This window comes from Micropterus dolomieu, linkage group LG06 (assembly GCF_021292245.1).
Source record: "Micropterus dolomieu isolate WLL.071019.BEF.003 ecotype Adirondacks linkage group LG06, ASM2129224v1, whole genome shotgun sequence".
Classification (NCBI taxonomy): domain Eukaryota; kingdom Metazoa; phylum Chordata; class Actinopteri; order Centrarchiformes; family Centrarchidae; genus Micropterus; species Micropterus dolomieu.
Genome location: NC_060155.1, coordinates 22,778,443 through 22,800,976, shown reverse-complemented (window position 1 = coordinate 22,800,976; position 22,534 = coordinate 22,778,443). Strand labels below are relative to the sequence as shown.

The 22,534-nt window shown below is 40.7% G+C and overlaps 1 protein-coding gene across 1 annotated transcript; it reads left to right on the top strand.

Moving 5' to 3' along the window:
* The first annotated feature begins 6,204 nt into the window (after positions 1 to 6,204).
* LOC123972232 (glutamate decarboxylase 1-like) lies at positions 6,205 to 21,619 on the top strand. Its single transcript, XM_046051571.1, has 17 exons — positions 6,205 to 6,312; positions 7,223 to 7,333; positions 9,406 to 9,462; positions 11,127 to 11,264; positions 11,857 to 12,099; positions 13,313 to 13,403; positions 17,650 to 17,762; positions 17,959 to 18,074; positions 18,404 to 18,483; positions 18,615 to 18,669; positions 18,755 to 18,871; positions 18,976 to 19,040; positions 19,141 to 19,219; positions 19,509 to 19,658; positions 19,841 to 19,948; positions 20,179 to 20,268; positions 20,571 to 21,619. The coding sequence occupies exons 2-17, from the start codon at positions 7,258 to 7,260 to the stop codon at positions 20,742 to 20,744; spliced, it is 1,752 nt and encodes a 583-aa protein (XP_045907527.1). The 5' UTR covers positions 6,205 to 6,312; positions 7,223 to 7,257; the 3' UTR covers positions 20,745 to 21,619.
* Positions 21,620 to 22,534: the final 915 nt, after the last annotated feature.

Here is a 22,534-nt window from a genome sequence, read left to right as displayed (position 1 = left end):
CTGATGCCGATGTTTCATAGAAACATATAAACGTTGGACTACAAGGTCAGATATAAAAATAAATCATCTGTGGACCTGCATAAGAAATTGTAAAGTTTTAGATGTCAGAATTCACTTTACTAGTTAAAAGGTAAATCTACTAGATTCATATCCATTCAAAGTCTGATTGTTTTATATCAAGAGACACAATTATAAACTAAATCCTGAACCTATTGACCATTAAAACACTGAGGTTTGCATAAACCCAAATTGAGCATTCAGCTCCTGGCCAATTGAGCTTCAACACAACACTGAATAACCACCAACCAATGTGATTTTTTTTTTTAGAAAAATGGCAATTTCAGTGTAAAATATAAGTATGTAACATTAAATACGCATGACTAAATATGCAAAAATCAGCATAAAACACACACGCCGAATGGATGCCATCTTTGTGTTTGGGCCACAATGAAGTGAAAGTGACAGGAGAGGGACTAGAGGAGAGGGTTCAACAGGAAGTGCAGAAAAAGTACAAGAAAATAAAAGAGTATGTGGCACAACAGGAAGTGAAGAAGATGGCACAAGAAGCAAAGGAAGTGGCACAACAAGAAATGGACACAACACAAAACCCTGAGGACCAGAATGTAGAGGGATGTGTGCTCTTCAAATCTAGGCACAATGAAACAAAGCATGTAAATATTACAATATTTATATAGGTAAAATATTACAGTGGACTTCCTAGCTATGCCACTTTGCAGGTTTTGTTGTGCCATTTCTGCCTCAGGGAAGAATAAAGTTGCCACCTTTTCAGATGCTCCTTCTTACCATCATGCGCCGGAGATTCAATCTGACTCACATCAGCCATTTATTTGGTGTGCACTGAGCAACTAATAGTGCTGCATTTCAGTACACAGTGAATGTTTTGTACTCACACTTGTCTCCACTGGTGCATCAGCCAGATGGCGAGATTTTGTGGGTCAGTATGCAGAGCCAGTTTGAGAAGACATTTTGAAATTGTGTTGCTTCCATTGTGGACTGCTTTGAAGTTTTCATCGAAAGACCATCCAATTCTCAGGCAAGGGCACAAACATTTGCAAACTACAAACAGTCACACTGAAAGACCTCATTGGCATTACTCCACAAGAAGTTATTTCTTCTGCACTACTGACAAATGTATAACAGAGAACGGTGGTTTTCTAGACAAACTACTGCCAGGTGACAGTGCTGTCAGACTGATGTCTCGACATAAAGGACTGTGGGAATGATGTGTGCTGTAGTGAAGATACTGACATTCACAAAGGGTCGCCATGTGTTGGATGTGGAGGAAACAAGATGCATTGCACATCTCAGAAGTGGAGAGAATTATTGCAGTTGAATTCAACAAAAACAAACTGCTGGTGACCTGATACCAGTAGCATAAACAATGTGTATATTAGAGGAGGTGATCCTGCCTGCCCGAGCAGTAAACCAAAATGACTATTTTAGCTGTTTCTCTTTTCACTCTGTTCAGCCAGATCCTCTGAAACATCAGCTTGTTTTTTTTAAGCTTGTTTCATTTCCCTGCACCAGATAGTCGCTTCCACTTTAAAAGGCAGGGCCACAACGTAGGTGCATGTCTGCGATGTATAGTGGGCTGAAGATGCTTCAACAGTGGAGGAACCTCACCGAGGCGCTAGGAGTGCAAACCTGTTGCACGACAGAAACATCAATCACAAATCATGTAACAAATGACTTAGAGTTGAGTAACAGCGAGTACCCTGCATGCAAACCTAAAGGATCTTCTTTTTATGCACACATTGTAGGACTAACATATAAAATCATCTCCATTCAATTTTACTCAACATAACCAAATACTAAACATATCTGCCCACTGCAAGTACAAAAACCTGCCTTTTTTATCAAGCAAATTATTAATGTGAATGATCAAATCATCTGCCTGAGAAAGAGACAAACAAAACCAAAACATACCAAGCATGCCGCATTCGCCCAAAAGAATAAAAATCAAAAACAAAAAAACAAAAACACACCAAAGCAGGTATTACTATCAGGAGTCATGGCAGGTATTACTATCAGGAGTCATGGCAGGGGGGGTTGTGACAGCTCTCACATGATGAGCAGATCTTACACACTTTGAAAACCCCTGAGTAGGCACTACAAGTAACCCTGCATTTTGGGAGCACAGTGCTCTAGCGGAGCAGTATGGTATAATGAGTTCTTTCGAATAGGATTGTGCCTGACAATTAGGGGCTTTGAATGTAAGAAGAAGAATTTTAAATTTAATTCTAGATTTTCCAGGGAGCCAGTGCAAAGTAGCTGAAATAGGGTTAATATGATCTCTCTAACTAGTTCTAGTCAGTATATGAGCGGCAGCATTTTGTATTAGCTGGAGAGACTTAAGAGATTTGTTTGAGCAGCATTTATCACGGTGGAGCTGGAGGCCAGGGCATCTAAAGCAAAGTATGTCTTCAGACAATGCGTCTCGGATGTGTTTGGGTCCACATACTATAGCCTCAGTTTTTTCAGGGACCAACATCAATAAATTATAAGAAATCAGGTTTTCACATCATGGATGCACATTTAAAGCCTAGCTAACTGGTTGGTTTCGCCAGGTCTGATTGAAAGGTATAAATGAGTATCATCTGCATAAATCTGCATCCATGAAAATTCATGTTGTGTTTCTTGATGATATTACCTAGCATATGTAAGGTGGAAAAAATAGGTCCAAGGATGGAACCTTGCGGAACTCCATAGGTAACTGCTCTGCAGAGAGGACAAGAGAGCATTGACATGTACAAAAATGGGAGTATTCTGATTAGTGAGATTTAAACAGGTTTAAAGCAGTTCAGAAACTTGAACATTTAATTGCAATTTAATGTTCAAGTTTCTGTAATAAGATATGGGGAACACTCATCAAATGCCGCACACAAGACCAATACAGAGATTAGTCCCTTATCTGATGCAGTATGTGAGTGGAGGCAGTGCGTCTGGGATCATGATCCAGTCTCTGCCAAGTCATATGGATCTACATTGTTTATGGTTATTATCCATCAGTCTTCAACCGCTTATCTGGGGTCAGGTCGCAGGGGCAGCAGCTCCAGCAGGGGACCTCAAACCTCTTTTTCCCGAGGCACACTGTCTAAATACTGTTTCTTGGCAGTGACATTCAATTTCTGCCATTGGGATCTTTTTTCTTTTTCTTTTCCTTTCTCCATCAGATTTTACAGATTTAAACAACTTTTTGGCCAAACTAAACAAAAGGTAATCAGGTAACCACCACAGCAACCGGGAGGCTCAGATAAACAGAGAATGTTTCTTACAAGATGGCACCCCCGTCCCAACAAGTACCATGGATATTTGTACCACATTTCACTGCAATCCATTTAATAGTTGCTGAGATATTTCCATCTCGACCCAAGACGTGGACCGATTAACAATGCCATTGCTAGCATGGCTAAAATAAGCATAATTTTGTGCAATATAAATAAACAAGTTTTTCTTTCTTATCCCTTGAATAATTTGGTGACCCCTCAGATTTTTCCTGACACCATTCGAGGGGTTTAGCAACCACTGGCATAAAAGTAAAAGTCCGAAGCCTGTGCAAAATACAGCTAATTCTTCCTGTTTGCTAGTTAAAAAACCCTGTTGTATTTGCAGACAATGATTTCAAGGCAGACTGATCAAGAAATGTGGAAATGGGCCTTTCTCACAACAGATATTTTGACATGTCAAAATGCCCTCTGTGAGAGAGCAGCAATAGCAGACATTTTTACTTGTCAAAACAGACAAACCACAGGTGGAGCTAACTTACACAACATTAACAGCTGCGTGCCATTTAGGTTTTCCATTTCTAAGCTCTGTTGTGCATGCAGGCTCATTGGCATGGCTTACGGAGACACTTCATCAGAATGCAGCTGTCATTTATTTAACTATATCTGTGCTGTCTGCTGTGAGAAAGGTCTGCTGCAGGGAGAGGTCCAGACACCATTAAAACCACAGGCTGTTGATGTTTCCAGATATGTTGCTGTTTACTTAATTAATAATCTTAACTACAATATCATACTAACCGAAGAAGCTTTCATTAGAAAATTACATTTTTCTATGTTTTTAAGATTTATTTTAGTATGAAATATTGTAACGTGAAAAACAAAAAGCAGTTTGTAGAGATAAAGATAGTTGTTATACTGGAGTGACAGTGAGTAAGAATGTGCACTGTCAAAACCATTACTGTGTGGGTTTTGTATCAAAATCTACTTTGAATAATTAGGTAGCATTAACACAATTCACATTTGAACGAGTTATGAATTCATTTCAATTACATTGAAAAACAGTGACATGAACATCTTTGTCTGTGGAAATACGAGTTTTAAACAGACACATCATAGGAATACCTTTGAAGATATGCAAATTGTTGTTGGATAACAGGTGAAAAAACAACTAATAAGTATTTCTATTGCATTTCCATCTACCTATTTGTAAAGTTAGAGGAAAAGTTTAAATGTAAAAAAACTTTCCTTGGAGGAGGTGGACAAAGTTGATGTATTGACAGAAAATATCATGTGACAATGAAAATGCACAGCGATTAAATCATGGCGTAGGCTACATAAAGACTTCTTTGTCTCTCTAGCTTCCGCTGCACTGAAGAGATGAAAAATGGCGACAGATGAAAGCATCTGAGGGCAGATCTGTGTGGAGTGATGACGAGGCTGTAACCTTCCTCAGATTAAAACATGAAACAAACTTAAATGTTGTGTTTCCATCATTGTTTTTCCATCATGCACGCCATTTGAGGTTTGACCAGAGCTAATTCTTGTTGGGCCCTCTTCTTCTGCAAAGGTTTAATTGCACCTGAGTGGAGATTTAGCGCCATGAGCTGTTCATCTCAATGAACCAACTCTTGCATAATAGTAGATGGAAACCAGCATTAAATCACATTTACTTTAGAAATTTTTCTAGGAATTTGGTTAATATGTGCTAATGTGGATGGAAACCTGAGCACAGATGGTCACAAATTAGGCTAAACTGACCCCAACAAAGAAAGTGTACTGCCAGCAAAACAGGTTCAGACTTGTTCTGTTGGTGCAACTAGGCAGGCCATCATAGGAACATTTATTTATTACAAAGTTTTATAAAACACAGTTTTAATACAAGAAATAATGAGTTAGCTGTGAGTTGGGTAGTTCAAACAGCACCAGAGAAGAGCTTTTTTTGAGGATGCATTTTTGAGCTGACAATCAAGCATGTTTTACTGTGATATTCTGCTCTATGTGCACACTGTATCACCACTGTAAATGTTGCACAGCCTCTCTCTCTTACACACACACACAGCTAACCCATCCTAGTGGAATGCCATCAGCCAGTATATTTCGAGTTATTATCACATGGCTTATCTTCATGAGTTGTCTCCACGCATGACTTGTGAAAGGAGTAAGTATCCATCTGATAAAAGCTGTATGATTTGCAGTGATTGAATGAACATAATGGCTGGCCTCTGCCCATTCAGTCTCCATGAGGATGACAGTGAGGACACTAAGTCATCCCCGCCAGGCTGGATTCACTTTGATGTCTCTGTGTTATTGTCCAGGTCAAGGTTATAAAAAGGATGCCGGTCAAAAATTATGATGCATGCAGTGTTCTCATCCCACGAAGGTGGGTGTTACAGTAAGTACTAATATGGAAGTATGGATCACAGCACATGCTGCTCTCTCCATCATTTGGTGCTTGAAATAAGAATTGTCGTTATTCTAGGTTAAATAACCCGATAGATCATCTCATAGAGCTCTCATTGGTCCATTGAAAATTAGATGTACTAAATATTCTGAATGTATATCTGTTGTCACTAAAACCCATAAATTAACTGTGTTTTTTCCTCTCAAGGTCAATTTCTATGTAACCCACATTTCACATTCAAGTCTCCATCCTCCATCCCGTGACACCCACCCACACCTGGAGACCCACACATGCACACACAGACACACAGCAGAGCGGGCATACGTCACTGGTGTTTTTCCTTTTGCTTTTTAGGCTTCTTAAAGTGGATTGTGGCTGTCAGTAGCACTCAGGGAAGCTTCATTAGTCGTCAGAAGGAGGCAAGGCTGTGACTCATGCCTGAGTGAAGAGACCAATGGGCAGCCGGAGCCTGAGATATAAATAACGAATAAAAAATATTCTTGAGGGAGAAAGGGTCACTTGCGCGCCGCTGGATGGGATTGTATTAGTTCGCTCTGTTGATATTCAGCCATCGCCGCCACTGGACTGTTCCTTGTCGCGCCTTTGAGTGGCAATTGTAACATCTAGTTATAGTTTGGACACGACAACCTGTGCGCCCGTGAGCCGGTAAGACGCCTTTCATTTCAGCGGCGCCCTTGATAGGCTGTATTGATAGGTTTCATATTCCTTCATAGACATATTCACAGATCATAACGTCGGGTTATTTTGGAGAATATTAAATTAGGCTACTATTAAAAATATGCTGTAATTCGCTGTACCGTTTGAAAGGTATCAGTCTCAGATTAGTGACAGAAGGAATTCATTAGTAGTTCAGTCTGTCTCTCATGCCATGATGACACTGAGTGATGATGGTGTGGGATATGCTTGTTCAAAGCGCAACTTAATTGAAATGTCGATTGCTAAGTCAATAGGTGAATTACGTAGGCTATTTATGTGGACATAATAGTTGCATCTTTAATAAATCAGTCTGTGTAGATTAGGTGTTATTTCACCAATAATAACCATTTCTTTTCTGATATGCCTCCTTACACGGCGGCCTGAATTAATCCTTTTTTTTTTTTTTTAATCTTCTTGTTTTTAGTCCTTAGAAATATCAGCGTGTTGTGAGTGCAGTGATGATCACAGACATAAAGCTCATAGATTTTAATGGTCTGATGCCTCTCTGCCCAAGACATCTAATGATCATTTTCCTCCAACGAGCCATTATCTGTTTCCTATTGGTCCAGGTCCCTGATAACAACTTTTTGAATTTTATCTTTAATATTGGCTCCGTATTCTGGACATTGGACTGGACCTGGGAATATATAATGTCGTATTGCTTATGTGTCGTGCGAAATTCTCTCCAAATTTCCAAATTGCGCGGCTTTGTTCACACCACTTTCTGATCAAACCTTGGCCTACCCATTAAATCAATTTTAGTTATTCAATATATATATTTATGTGTGCATGTATGTATCAGGCCTGAATTGGATAAGCAGACCTGGTCTCTCCTAACCGTGGACCGTTTGGTTTGCAGTTGAATTATTCTGGAGATCAGTTAACAGAGGACTGATGGCCACGTCTGAACCGAGAACCACCGACGGCGACCAGGACCCCAACTCCGCCAATTTAAGACCTCCATCCACAAGTACGTCCTCACACATCTCTCTCTGTTAACAGCACCGTGATCCAGTATCGATCGCCGAGGGTAAATTTTAGTTAAGGCTGTCCATCTCCGGAGCGTTCAGGCTGTGCTTACAGAATCAGCCCCCTGGATCTGACGCGACTCGGTGCCTTGCTCAAAGACACTTATGCAGTGGTTCATTGCCAACACGAAGGTTTAAAAACACTTCATCCCACGCACCTCTCTCTCTCTCTCTCTCTCTCTCTCTCCCTCTGGATCTGTCTGCCCCTCTGTCTCTCTCTCCCCTCCTTCTCTGTCTGATAAAAGCGAGTCTCGCCCGGGTCATTTGCTGTGTGGGCTCCGTCGTTAATCACTCGGTTAAAAACAGAGCCATCACAGCTGCCTGTCGCTGCCTGGCGGACCAGCGGTGGACCTGGCGCTGAAATAATTTGCAATTAAGGCATTGGTATTTATAATGATCGAAAAGCATTTAGTGATTACATTTCTGAATGAATAGGCCTATGCATTTACTGATCGAAAATATATTCCTGATTTGAATTTGGACCCCTGTTTTATTGCAACAACGTCTTCATTCTCTTGGTTTCAATAGTATATTTTATGATTTCGACAAATTTCGCAAAAAATATGATGATTTATTTCTGTCATAATTCATCTAATCTCGTTGGATGCATTAGGGCCTCAAGGCTGCATAGATTAGTTGCTCTTGAAATGTTGAAATGTTGCTGGTAATTTTAAGAAGTGGCTGGACCTATTTAGGGATACATTAACCTATGGGTTAATTCATCATTTAAGCCTTTGTTGCATGCACAAAATCGACCCCATTATAGTACACTTGAGCGGCCATGTGCAGTGCAACGCGGGGAAATAATTACAGGTTTTTGTCTTCAGTCCAATGTAAGAGGAAATAAGATTCAGTTCCTAGGGGCCAGTGCAGATTTCACGTTAGTATTTTCTCTTTCTATCGAATAACATATTTTTGAAAATTGTATTTGTGGCCCTTGGGTGTCAGTAAACATTTCTATAAAAATCTCAGACATATTTCAAATGTGGGTTTGTACCGAGAAAAGCCCATTAAAAGAAGATGTTTGTTTTGTCTGACTTGCTGGTATACTGCTGCTGGATGTTGCCATTATCTCTCTGCCACGCTCCATCTCACGCCTGGCGGCTTGCAATGTAGCCTATGTGTGTATGTGTTGGTGTTGTGTATGCGCGCGCGTGTCTGCCTGGTTGTATGCCTTGGCCTCAGTACCTCGAGCTGTTCTCTAGTTTCTCTCAGAATGAAATTGCTTCAGTAAATTTAAATACTTGTTTTTGTTTTGAAAGTTTTCCATCAGGTGTATCCGCCGCCTCGCTGTGGCTCTGCTGCCGTGCGCTCTCCATTTTATTCCCTCTGGCTTCTGCTCCATCTCTGCTCACGCATGTCCACGCTCCGGTCTGTGGGTGTGTGTGTGTGTGTGTGTGTGTGTGTGTGTGTGTGTGTGTGTGTGTGTGTGTGTGTGTGTGTGCATGATGTGTGTATGTGTTTGACGCACTATACTATGCGTTTCTGCATCACGCCGGCTATAGTCTTCCCGGCCACAGACATTACCAGCTCGCTCCAGTCACATACTGTGTTTCACTCAATTAATTTCTTCCGTCCTCCGTGAACTCATTTCACGGGCGTTAATTCCAGTCCGCCCCTTGGCTGGGTGTGTGAGCCGGCGTGGATCTGCCGTGTGGACCACTGTCGGTGAATATTGATTGAACTTAAATCGGAAATCGGATCATAAAGGGACCCATCCCCTTTAAGATCAGTGGGCGCTGTGGTAAATAAAAAGTATAAAATACATTCTCACTAAACTAAGGCCTCATTGAGCCACACTAATCAGAAACAAATGACTCAGTGCTTTAAAGAGCCCACAATAAAATACCAAAAAGAACCTGAGTGTTCAGAATCACACACCTGGCCAAGAGCCGTCCGCATCCCGCTTCCACTGTGCTCACTGTGCTCCACCAGCTTTATATCCATCACCCGCTCATCCACGTTGTCTCGGCGGCCTGCCTCTTCAGAAACTCAAACGTTCATTCTGTTTTAGCCTACGAATATGCGTGGATGCACGGATGCACACGGAAGCTGGGGATGAAGATTTGTGGTAAGTTTCCAGGGCACATAAAATGCTCCACTTCTTTCAACATGCAATATTTTTATAGTCACATTTTTGACATATTAGAAAATATGCCATTTGGGAAGGACGTATTTAGGGATGTATGTTAACATGTCTCCATAATAGGCCTCTTGTGATATGCATTTCTTGCCTCTATTTCTTTAACATTTTAACCATAGGGTGGCTTTTATTCTCTCTTATTTTTCTAATAAATAAAAGCGAGGCCTGAAATAGGCCATTATAAAGGCTGTTAGAGCAGGGCCATCCACGACTGTCACTATGTGTTTCCATCTTCTAAAGGTCAGTGGACATTAGCCTGTAGGTCTGATGATGAGAGCCCAGGATCACCACTCGTGACCGCCCATGAAACCCCCATGTCTTTCCCATTTCACCACCAAGAGAAACATCCACGAGACAGGCCTGTGAATATATGCTATATAGCCCAGAATGGTCCTTATCATAACATGCAAATAAATTAGTATTTTCATTTCCCATTCAAATATTTCTTCTAAAACAAAAAATCCAGTTTTTTTTCTACATCTGTTCTTTGATCTGCTTTCAATCTCACACAGTCTATATTACAGTGGAGAATAGCGGGTGTGACGTTGCAGGGAAGGCGAGTTTATTTCTCCATCCTTTAAAGGAATTTGTTTCTTTCAGTGAATCAAAAATTAAAACGTATGGATGATGTGTTTTTCTTGCAGCTATGCAAAGGTATATGAATGTCATAGATATGGTCCATTGAAACCGAATATTATTGGCCTGTTTGCTATTGCAGAAATTAGTTAAGACCAAAAAGATCGAATACGTTTGAAGTTGCCATTTCTGAGAATGAGAAATTGACCAGTGGATTTTGATTGGTCTAAATTACATTTTAATGGGCTGGAATGGAAATTGAGTGGGGATAGTTCTAAATGGAGGCTATGGTAGTATAGATGGTCTCGCACATTGATTTTGAATATGTCATTGGGTATTTAATGAGCAATGCATTATAGACTTTCCATTGAAAAATATGAGACAATATTTCCATGTGCTTTGCGCACAATTAGGCCCACACTTTACCACACTTTCCCACACTTTCCTACAGATAAAGAGGGCCTATAGCCTGCAGAAATCTGATCAATCATGGAGTTCAAAACATAGGCCATATGCTTTGCAGGGGCAGACTGGTTTAGGGCTCTGTGCAACCTTCCTGCATTAACCCCAGGATGTGTAGTTATTGGCTGAGTCATCGCCACGGGCTGCCCACTGAGCCGATCAGTCTGTGGACTGGGGACATCCTGACTGGGGTGTGGTGGTGATGTCACAGGGTGGGGAGGGCACCCACACGCGCACGCGCTCACACACACACACACACACACACACACAGATTTAAACTGGTGGTCCCTCTTCCTTACCTACATGGCCTAGGCCTATATAAGTTTGGCCTCCGCATTTCCGATTAAAGAATTAAGCATTAGGAGCTGACTGACAAAGAGAGGCCCTAGTTATCAAACGCTGCCACTTTCATATTCATATATATTTGACTAAATAACGCCGGAATTTTGAGATTAATTTCTCTTTCTTGTATTTTTTTGGCCCATAATTTAGTTTTTTTTGTGGAATGGAGATGTTTGGTGATAACTCCTGCCCTCCACCGTGTAACACCCTAGGGTTCCTGCAGAAGAACAACAGTCTCGACGAGAAGGGGAGGCTCGCGGGCCAGAAGAACCTGCTGTCGTGCGACAACAGTGACAGGGACGCGCGCTACCGCCTCACCGAGACCGACTTCTCCAACCTGTTCGCCAGAGGTGAGAACTACACTATTCCAGCCAGACACATCAACGTAAAAGATTGTTCATTTCTGGAACAATTTACGAGCGCACGCTCATTAATTCAAATTAAATGACCGTTTGCGCCTTTGTGCAAATCTTCAGTTTCTTATCTGTTGAATAAGCCTATGCATTTTCTTATGTTATCTCTTAGAAGCCACAATGTTGTTGGCCTACTTACACTGTGATAATAACTCAAAAATCGACTTTGGACAACGACCAAAGTTAGAGGCATAACCTAATAATATATTTGGACAATATAGAAAACGAACCTAATGTTGCTATTTCCTGTTAAGAACGATGCATTTCTCAGTTTAAAGCCAGGAAGCCAAAATGTATGGCAATAAATGGAGGAGTTACTAATGACAGTAGGCTAGCCTAGTATTACCCTATATTAGCCTACTAAACGTTACTTTATTCGACCAGAATAATTCATTATTAGACATACGTCACCAACAGAAACATTTTAAGAAATACAAAGTCAGATTTGGACTTTCTAAAGGCTAAGTTACAGCCACAGCATCGGCAAAAGACCCAGGCTAAGTTTCCACTGTCACTCCTCACCTCTTAGACCTGCTGCCAGCCAAAAATGGAGAGGAGCCTACCATACAGTTTTTGTTGGAGATGGTCGACATCCTCACCAACTACGTCAAGAAGACTTTCGACCGCTCCACCAAGGTGCTGGACTTCCACCACCCTCACCAGCTCCTTGAGGGCATGGAGGGCTTCAACCTGGAGCTGTCCGACCAGCCTGAATCCCTGGAGCAGATCCTGGTGGACTGCAGGGACACGCTGAAATATGGCGTCCGGACAGGTAGGACACCTTCAAGGTTAAACTATAGCTGTATCTAAGATAAAAGGGGGGTCACCTAGTATGAGTTGGGAATATGATTTCAAAGCTTGGGGATTTTGAATAATTCATATGGTGGTGTATGTGATTTAGCAAAAAGACACTGTTAAAATGTGAAAAGGCCCTGCAGACACACATATCGTTATTTACAATATTATACAAAACATTCTATGAGAGTTCAAGTTAATAAAAGTATCTTTGATGGTATCTCAGATGATATTCCTATAATATGATGATATATATTCTCAGAAACATGCGTCCATTTAATAACTTTCATGTAAGTTAATACTGACTATTGTACTGAATTCAACACAAACCATTAGAGAAGAAGTTGCTGGCCAGACAGTATACAGCCTGTTATGATGACTGCCTTCTTTATTGTCCCCCTGGTAATTCAGTTGACATCCCCCTTTTCTTTCCCCTCGAGTTATTAAACCAAGTGTCGCCTGAGGGCATCCTAACACGGGCTGTTTCAAGCTGTTAAAAATGACCACCCTCAAACTGTCCCTCGGGTTTTATATATCACACAGGGTGTACTGTGTCCATGCCTCAGCACCACTTTTCTTTTCAGTGGCATGGTGCTTTTTAGTGCCTCTCAGAACATGTTTGAGGCTGAATTGTGTGATGTGCGACTGGAGGAGCTGTCCGCGGTGCTGGAATGTAAATCTGATCTTTCTTTCCTCTCGCTGTTAAGCAGCACAGTCAGCTTATTTAACATACACACAAAATTATATTTATTTTCCATATATTTGATATTTTTATTCATAAGTAACTTAATATGACAGACATATTTATTATGTGAGCCACGCAGCACTGCCTTCACAAGGTGCTTGTATCCGTGACTGCATTTAGGCTCCCGGCCTGTTGACGGGGACTGTGTGTTCAAGCACCTTAGAGTCTAAATGGCTGTCACATAGCCTTGTTACCAATGTAATTATGGTACAATGAACAGTGCAATGTCAGATCCCTTAGGTTTCATGGCTGACCAGGAGAATATAAAATGAAATCCATAGTCATTATATACCTTCATAAAGGTTTTTTATGTACCCAGGACAAGGCAAACATATCAGTGGCTGTCTTTCTTATTGCTTTCTCTTTAAATAAAACATGATTCCCTCATAGAGGCATTAAAGCCATGTTAATAGGAATGTCATTATGTATATATTTTTATGTTCAGGTCACCCGCGATTCTTCAACCAGTTGTCTTCTGGCCTGGACATCATCGGCTTGGCTGGAGAGTGGCTCACCTCCACTGCTAACACCAACATGTGAGTCATACAGTATGTGCCCAAACACAATTCTTATCCATACAGGGGAAAGACCTCTAAATGTTAGGACAGGACAACAGAGATTTCTTGTTTGTAGGCTACTGGTAATAACCCAGAGTCATTATCATATAAAGTCATGGTGAAGGTGCTCATGGTGTTCCCCTCAGCTCACGCCACAATTGGTCACCGTTATATAAAGTGTTTGGTTTGTCCTGTTGAGATTGTGTATTGACAGATGGCAGGTTGCCACTGTGCTGTACTGTATATCCGAGGCAGCCTAGCCCCAGGGGTGGTTAGATTGTATATTGATCTCAGGTCACAGTTACATGGTGGCCCAGTCTGAAAGAGGGCACGAACCACATCAACATTGCACACTCTGAACACAGCTACACACACACAAACTCTCTCACACACACAGGCTGCAAATAAGCTGTAACCTTGTGTTATGATCACTGGAAAAGAAGAAGGAACATTGTCGTAATACTGCTGTACAATATCAGAATATTGAATAACAGACACACGCTCATTGTTACACACAAAGCAATGCACATCTTGCCAGCTGAATATTTACAGCTCTTTTAATTTATTCTCAGTGGAGAAATGAATAAATCTGTCAGTTGATTTCCTCACTGGAATAAACATGAACTCCTCAAAAATGAGACAATCTACAAAATATTTAAAATATTTGATGCTTATTCATAGCAATATTTACAGTATTAAGACTGCCTTAAAGGGATGCCCAGAGAAGAACATGTGAAAATGTACAGCACTCTTATAGAGGGCTGCAACTAATGATTATTTTCATCTGATCTAATGATCATTTAATCTGCCGGTTAATGTCTCAGTTCAAGCTGGGCATTTCATTTCAGAAGCATCTTTTTGTTATATTTGTTGGAATTCTCTTTATATCCAACAATCAATACATTAAATGCTCTAACACACAAAAAAAATCCAGTATCTGTGTCATAAAGGATAATTTCTGTATTTTCATACCTTGGCCCTATTTTCACATATTTTGGGGTTTAAAAATGCAAGTACAAAAACTTTTGAAATACGTGCAGTAGGTGGCTTCAGTCGTCAACGGCTACAGTGGCTGCAACATATTGTAGCGGAGAGGAGATGTGTAGCATAGAGGAACTGTTAGCAAGACTTTCTTTCCGAAAGTTACTCCAACACAACAAACTCCTCTCTCCAACTCTGACTCACGTTTCCACTGACCGCAACTAGATTTCAGAGTGAAAATTGTCCTTGAGTGATACTTCTTCTGTTTCTGTTTCTGGTTTCTGCGGGGCGACTGTTTCGGCTGCCTAGCTGTCTCTTACTGATTTCTCCAAGATGCCTACCACAGCTTAAATTGATTCGTCATTTGGTCTCTAAAATGTCAAAGACACAAACAAAATGTCTACAGTACACTTTCCCAAAAGCCTACGATGACATGATTAAATGTCCTGTTTTGTCTGACCAACAGTCCAAAACCTAAAAATATTCGATTTGCTATTACGTAAAATGAAGAAAAGCAGCAAATTCTCAGAATTTAAAAGCTGGAGTTAGAGATCGTTTGGCAATTTTGCTTGAAAAAAAATCAACAATTAGTCGATCGACCGACTTATTGTTTCAGGTCTACCCTTATGTATGAAAGAGAAAAATCAACAAAAACTACATATGCCCTGACAATTACTGAGCTCCAGACAGAAGGCAAGAAAACTGACAGAATTCTAACAGCATTTAAAAAGAGATTTTAAAGCAGAATCAGTTCCTTAAATATCAATAAATTAGTACAACAAATATCTAAAACTTGGTGATACAATGTTGAGACACTTGGAGTTCATGGTACAAAGTGAGATATACTAGCTACAAAGACAGCATGACCTTCACAGTGCAAAAACACCAACCAAGATATAAGTGGTGGACTGAGGACAGTATACACCACTCACATACACAAATTGAGCATTCAATATTCTCTTAATATTGTGGCCTCTACATTTTCCCCTAGACTGGCTGCTAAAGAAAAGATCAATGTAACCAAAACGAAAGGAACATTGAGACACTTAGTTTATCCAATTTCTCAAAACATTAGCTTAGGAAACTACCCCCTTTCCCCCTCTTAGGAAAAACTTTCCCATCTCATCTCCCGGTTGGAAGAATGCCCAAAGAGACAGGGCCATTGAATTCACACACTCGCGCACTCTTTCATAATGACACACACACACACCAGCTCTGGCTGTCCCAGATACAGCAGCTAGGGTTTCCAGTCCATTGACTGCAGGCTCATTGTGAGCTGGTCTTAGCAGATAGGCCAGCTGGGCCCCACACTGACACACAATGTCCTCCGGCTGCACAGAAAACCCAGTCACACTGTGGCAACTGGCTGCTGCAGCTCCCTGCGGAGTGCTCATTCCGCCTCTATTGTCCCTGTGGATACCGACTGACTCAGTGCTCCTTTGAGGGTTTGAGAGAGCAGAGTGTGTTTGGGGGTCACAGGGTTAGTCACATAGAGACACGCACACACACATTCAAACACAGACTCACACACATTGAGTGCCCTTGATGATGATAATAAGGGCATTTAGGGGCTGTCCCTGGAGAAAGGCAGGTGACTGAGGGGTAATTTTCACCCTGAAAAGACCAATGATTGGCTCTGATTGTGATAATGATCACCATTATTGTCATTGCAGCGTGAAATGACTCACAGAGAAAAAAGGGACTTTGAAAAAGGTGCACTGGTTTTGTCCCTTTTCTGCTACGGTTGAGATTCATTTGAAGAAGAAATTAAAGTGATACATCCAAGATATTAGGCATTTTTGTGTTCCTTATATGAACTATAATTCCAGTCTATCAAAGAACACCATATTCCTGAAATTAGATCTCCGAGAGGCTTCTTTCTGATTTTATCCTTTGTTTTCGCCATTCATAGTCAAAACCCAGCTGTCACAATCTGATCTGGTGTATTGACCAGAAACTAATGTTCCAATCAAATCCATCCCGTGGGCGAACCCCTCAGCAGGGATGTTTACACACACAAATGTCTTTCTCTTCTCTATTTCTTCATCCTTTTTTAATTCATTTTCTATCCATCCTCAACCACAGCTTTTCTCGTCTCCTATTTTCAGCCACTGCCTTTCGCCTTGTTGTCCTATTTCTTTTCGGTATGCTTTCCTTGCTCTGCCTCCATATCATCCCCTCCTCTTCCTTTGTTGTCCTCTGTCACAGTTTCATTCAGTGCATTGTTTCCCAACAGCTCTCGTCTCCCCTCAGCCTTTATTTCTCCTCCTCTGTACCCAAGCTTCCAAAATGTTTCAGTCCTCGTGTAGAGACCTACTTGTGAAGACAAAAGAGACGAGATAATGTTATTGTCGTTTTAGATGGTACTGGTGTTGATGGGAGTGGAGGAGTGTTGTATAACTGGCCTCATTAAAAGTAAAGGTAAACAGGGATCAGTCCTAAGGGTGTGTGTGGGAGGCGGTGAGATGGCCCGTCAGTTAGTGAAGAGAGCAAAAGCTCAGGCCTCACTGTGGGAGTTGGTTTTCTGTGACACATGTAATCTACTTTAGCTTCTCCAGGAGTTTTGCTCTTTTGTTGTTCAATGAGCTACCAGCCACACAGACACATATCTATCGTTTTTATTCCCTCTCATCTCCCTGTAAATATTGTTTTTGTCTTTTAATCTTCTCTCTCTCTTTTTCTTTCTTTTAATGAAATAATGACAATTAAAAATTACGGTGTCTTCCTCTATATCTGAATTTTGGGGTCCACAGAGGCTGTTATCTCTTTAAAACACACACACTCTCTCTGCATGCCTGCCTTTCTTTCTCATGCACACATGTGCTAAAAATACACGTTCATGTCCTCTCAGCCATCAAATCAGCCCCATTCAGACTCACTAAGATTGGCAGGATTGACAGATAGCCATCAGAGCTTTGTGGGCTTTAATGAAACTACTGAGTGATTTTAGAAAGAATTTGAATATGAATGTTTGCTTCCCGAATCCTATCAGACACTTTTTAATTAGCTCTATCAGCACAACCCCAGTTTGTGCTATGTGGATGGAATTATAGTGAAGCTAATGAAAAACCAATGCTTGTGTGTGTTGGTGTGTCTGTATTTGGGCTTTCTAATCTGCAAGTGTCTGCGTGCATAAGAATCCTCTTTTATTCCTCTTGCTCACAGAGTAGTTGTTAATGACTCAGCCGTTACGGTGATGTTGAATGACGTGATATATTCATACATTCTGTGATATGATTGACAGGTTCACCTATGAGATTGCTCCAGTGTTTGTGTTGATGGAGCAGCTGACTCTGAAGAAAATGAGAGAGATGATTGGTTGGCCCAATGGAGAGGGAGACGGAATTTTTTCACCGGGTTAGTCTTTAAATAACAGTTTCCATATACACGATGAGGGTGTGTTATTTTGTGTTGGATGGTAAAACTATAAGCAGAAAGTCTAATGAGTTGCTATTTTAATTTCTGTAATAATATTGTTGTTACCAGCATGCACTGCAGTTGTTGTGTTAATGCGGGTTTGCAAGGTGTTAATGTGTCTGTCTCTCCTCAACAGGGGGCGCTATTTCCAACATGTACAGCGTGATGATCGCACGTTACAAGTACTTCCCCGAGGTCAAGACCAAGGGCATGTCTGCTGCTCCACGTCTTGTCCTCTTCACATCTGAACACGTATGTGACCATGAACACACACACATACACACACTGTCCATTTTAGGTATTCTAATAAAGTAGGCGCTATGCTTCATCGGCTGTAGATTGAGGCCATTGAAGAAGTCCGGTAATAATCAGTAGGTCTATTTGAATCAAGGCAATGGCTAGTTTAATGGATTCCTTTTGATTTCATCGCATCTGCTTTTGTCTGTAAAGAATTGCACAGTTGAGAACATGACAGAAAACAAGCCAAAGCTCAATTAGCAAAAATCACAACATCTTCACTCTCCTGGAAACTTAGCTATTATTTCAATGATATATGAATTATATACCTAATGTCCCTACAGAGCCACTACTCCATAAAGAAGGCTGGAGCTGCTCTTGGCTTTGGTACTGAGAATGTGATCCTGCTGAGCACAGATGAGAGGTGGGGAATTCATCTTAGAAATGTAAAGCCACAACAGTAAAAGCGTAAAATACTGTTTGTGAACAATGTCATGAAGAGAGGAGATGATTCTTGTATGACATGTATTTGATGCTAATATGATGCTCTTTCAGGGGGAGAGTCATTCCTGCAGATCTGGAGGCCAAGATTATTGATGCTAAACAGAAGGTCAGTGTCATTGCTCCTTTACCTTTCATTTAATGTCTTTATTTGTTCTTGCTCTTTTACTTGATCTTGTGTGTCGATTCTGCAGGGTTATGTGCCATTGTTTGTGAATGCCACGGCTGGGTCGACTGTCTACGGTGCATTTGATCCCATCAATGAGATTGCTGACATCTGCGAGAAGTACAACTTGTGGCTCCATGTTGATGTGAGTATCTGACATCGGAGTGGATGCTGCACTATTTTGATATTGGTAGAAAGAGTACTATGTCCTTGCTTGCGTACCCCTCAGTAAAAGTGCTGTCTCCTCAGGGAGCGTGGGGTGGTGGACTACTGATGTCCAGGAAGCATCGCCATAAGCTTAATGGAGTTGAGAGGTAGGTACATGTGAAATGATGGGTTGCTCTGTATTGCTATTTAAAGCAAATCTTCATTAAGACTACTTTAGTAAATTTATACATATATTAAACTTGGCAGGGCCAACTCTGTCACATGGAACCCTCACAAGATGATGGGTGTGCCTCTGCAGTGCTCTGCAATCCTGGTCAGAGAGAAGGTACAGTAAACACACACACCTCAACATTTCAGGAAGATTTTAAACCCTTTTAAACACTGTATTTTGAAGGTTTTATTTAAATAATGTGCATTGTTCCTGGATTATTGTTATGACAGGCCGTTCTTTTTAAGAATGAGCACAATACCCGCTATACATTACAAGTTCATATGAATGTAACCTTTCATATCACTAGTAGTAGATCCAAGTTCCACATAGTCCTAGCCTGCTATGGGCATTACAGTTGTGGAAAAAAGGGTCAACAGTGTATGTACTCTGTGTGCGTCTGTAGGGAATCCTGGCAGGCTGCAATTCCATGTGTGCTGGCTACCTGTTCCAACCAGACAAACAGTACGACGTCACCTACGACACAGGGGACAAAGCAATCCAGTGTGGCCGACACGTCGACATCTTTAAGTTCTGGCTCATGTGGAAGGCCAAGGTGAGATGAAGGAAGAAAGACGCATACAGAAATACCTGATAACTTGTAAATTGTTCTTTTACCAACATACACAAATGTCTTCAAGCCAATAGGAATTGTGTTATTATAGCAGATGCTATAGCTTTATACTCTTCTTTTTGTTGTTAAATGTTTATTGACTGACTGACTTTCTTTCCCTCCAGGGTACCATAGGGTTTGAGCAGCACATTGACAAGTGCTTGGAACTGTCTCAGTACCTGTACAACAAGATCAAGAACAGGGAGGGATATGAGATGGTGTTTGATGGAGTGGTGAGCGTCTCTTTTTGTTCTATCAATGTTATTTTCAATCACTGGGGAAAATTCAATATTCAATATATTAATAACATATACTGACATGACAGGAACCATTTTGGGGGTTTAACCAAGAAATAAATATGTTAATTGCTGTCTTACTCTCTTTCCTCTAACTCCATGTTTCTTCATTTTTGAGTGGTGTAAAGAAGTGTGTGCGTATTAACTGTGTTTATTCCTGTCGACAGCCCCAGCACACCAATGTTTGCTTCTGGTATATTCCACCCAGCATGAGAGGCATGCCCGATGGTGATGAGCGGCGAGAAAAACTCCACAGGGTAAGACACCTGTCAATGACTATGTTATTTTTTACTTTGTCAACCTGCGCATCACAGGTGGCCTGTGCACAGATAGAAATGAGGTTTAATCTTTAAATGGTGCAATTACTGTATCCTCCATTGTCTCTGTTAAATAGACATTAAAAGAAACTGTAGAAAAAGAATCACGTCCAGATATTTCATCACCTTCAGCTTTCATGTTTACCCTTTCTTTTTATTCATACAACCAAAGAGCAATATTTTCATGTACACTTTTTATTTCAGTAATGCAGTTGTACGTTGTAATTTTTTGACTCCACCAGGTGGCGCCAAAGATCAAGGCCATGATGATGGAGTCAGGGACAACCATGGTGGGCTACCAGCCTCAAGGGAATAAAGTCAACTTCTTCCGTATGGTCGTCTCCAACCCTGCGGTCACCCAGTCTGACATCGACTTCCTCATTGATGAGATTGAGAGGATGGCTCAAGACCTGTAGACCTCTCAGCCATCACTGCCTCGGTGTATTTCCAAGACAAATGCTACGAGGTGAAACATTCACAGTGCTGCAGACTGAATAGTGATAGGACGTATTTTAGGTTCTTTCTATCCGGTCTATCTTAGCCTGAAGCATTTTGACTGTTTCTCTAACGGAAGAGAAACTCATAATGAGAGACTTTCTTACTTGCTCGTCCCACATAGTTCCTCCTCTAGACAAAATATGTAAGTACTAAGTATCTGAAGGCTCCAGGTACAACAAACATCTGCTAAACTAATGTATGTGTGTACTGTGGAATCTTGTAATGTGTGTGCGTGTAAGCTAGTTTCTCATCCAATGTAGTTTGTCTTTTAATGTCTGTGTGTGTGTGTGTGTGTGTGTGTGTGTGTGTGTGTGTGTGTGCGCGCGCGTGTGTCTGTGTGTGGTCAACCACAGAAAGGGAGAAAAGCACAGATCAAAATATAACAAACTATCATAACATTATTTTGCTGTATCATACATTTGCTACACAAAATTGAATCATTGGTGCTTTCAGCTGTACATTATATTTAATCTCAGTGCACTGACCTATTTGTCCTAAACCGATGTCCAAGCCCTTGCAGCAGTGTGTGTGCAGGTGTGCATGTGGCACAATGAGTGTATCCTGTCATGTATTTTAGGCTAGCACTATGTTAAAAATAAGCTTATTATTACCTTATGTGCACACCGTAGGTACCAAGTGTGTTAAGCTGAGGGGTGTTAGATAACCCTTAGCAACTGATCTACAGTCTGCCATATTTTTGCTCGTAGAGGTTTAAGATTAAGATTTAAAATGTCTACAGCTATGTCAAGTCTGTGACAACTTTAAACATGTAAAACGCTGGCTCGTTGTTTGTTTCATGCGATACCCATATGTGTTTATAATATTGTTAAAATATGAATATTTAATTAAATAAGAAAAAAAATATTTATTTCATTTCCACTGTTTGCAGATTCAGGTATTTTATTGTAAATGTATCTTTATGTGTATTACACGGTAATACATTTGTAAGAAGTTTATTTATAGTGATTTGTCAGCCAAAGAAAGAGAATCGGGAACAGAGCAATCCATTGTCCTGCTTATTCAACTTCTTATAGATTGTAGGTGTTTGTAAAATGTTACCTATTGACCCTCGACTGCGATGCAATTTCTATGGTGTTTCTTTCCGTGATTGTGAGTCTTTTTGACTGAATGTTTTGAGATGACTGACTGGCCCTCTGATGAGATTAAGAATGATGTCTATATAATCCTCTGGCTGTCGCGCCAGTCTTTTATTTGAGAGAAGCACAAGTATGTGAGAATGTACTCTCCTCTAGAGAATGAGAAGGAAGGGTTGTTGTATCTGTCTTAATCCTAATGCATTTACTGTAATATAATATATTAATTGTAATACATATTACCTGTATTCTCAGTGTTATGGGAGCTCAATGGAATATCTTGTTAAAAGAGTTCCTGTTTGTGTCTTTGCACAATGTTCACCTTTCTTTCTTCCATTGTAAATGGATGTGTACTATGGCAGTATTATATAAGACTTACGTTAACAAAGTATTTTATGGTATCTAGGGACCATACGTGAATGGCACAATTGCATAAATCCTATTTAAGGTTATCTGTTGACTTTATGTGGCCAGTCTGTTTTTTGTTTTGTTTTTTGATTAAGCCAGCTGTAAGGCAATGTTTCCCGGGAGGTTTTCAGTAGGCACTTCAACAGAATCATACCATCTCCAAAAAGATATTTAATAAAGTCTATTAAAGGGAAACATTAGTCTAA

What these genes read in the sequence shown, in the direction of transcription:
- LOC123972232 (XM_046051571.1), top strand. Translation starts at nt 7,258, where the DNA reads ATGGCCACGTCTGAACCGAGAACCACCGACGGCGACCAGGACCCCAAC. An exon ending in TCCACTGCTAACACCAACAT is followed by an intron (nt 13,404 to 17,649) that starts GTGAGTCATACA and finishes TATGATTGACAG; the next exon opens with GTTCACCTATGAGATTGCTC. An exon ending in CAATCCTGGTCAGAGAGAAG is followed by an intron (nt 19,220 to 19,508) that starts GTACAGTAAACA and finishes GTGCGTCTGTAG; the next exon opens with GGAATCCTGGCAGGCTGCAA.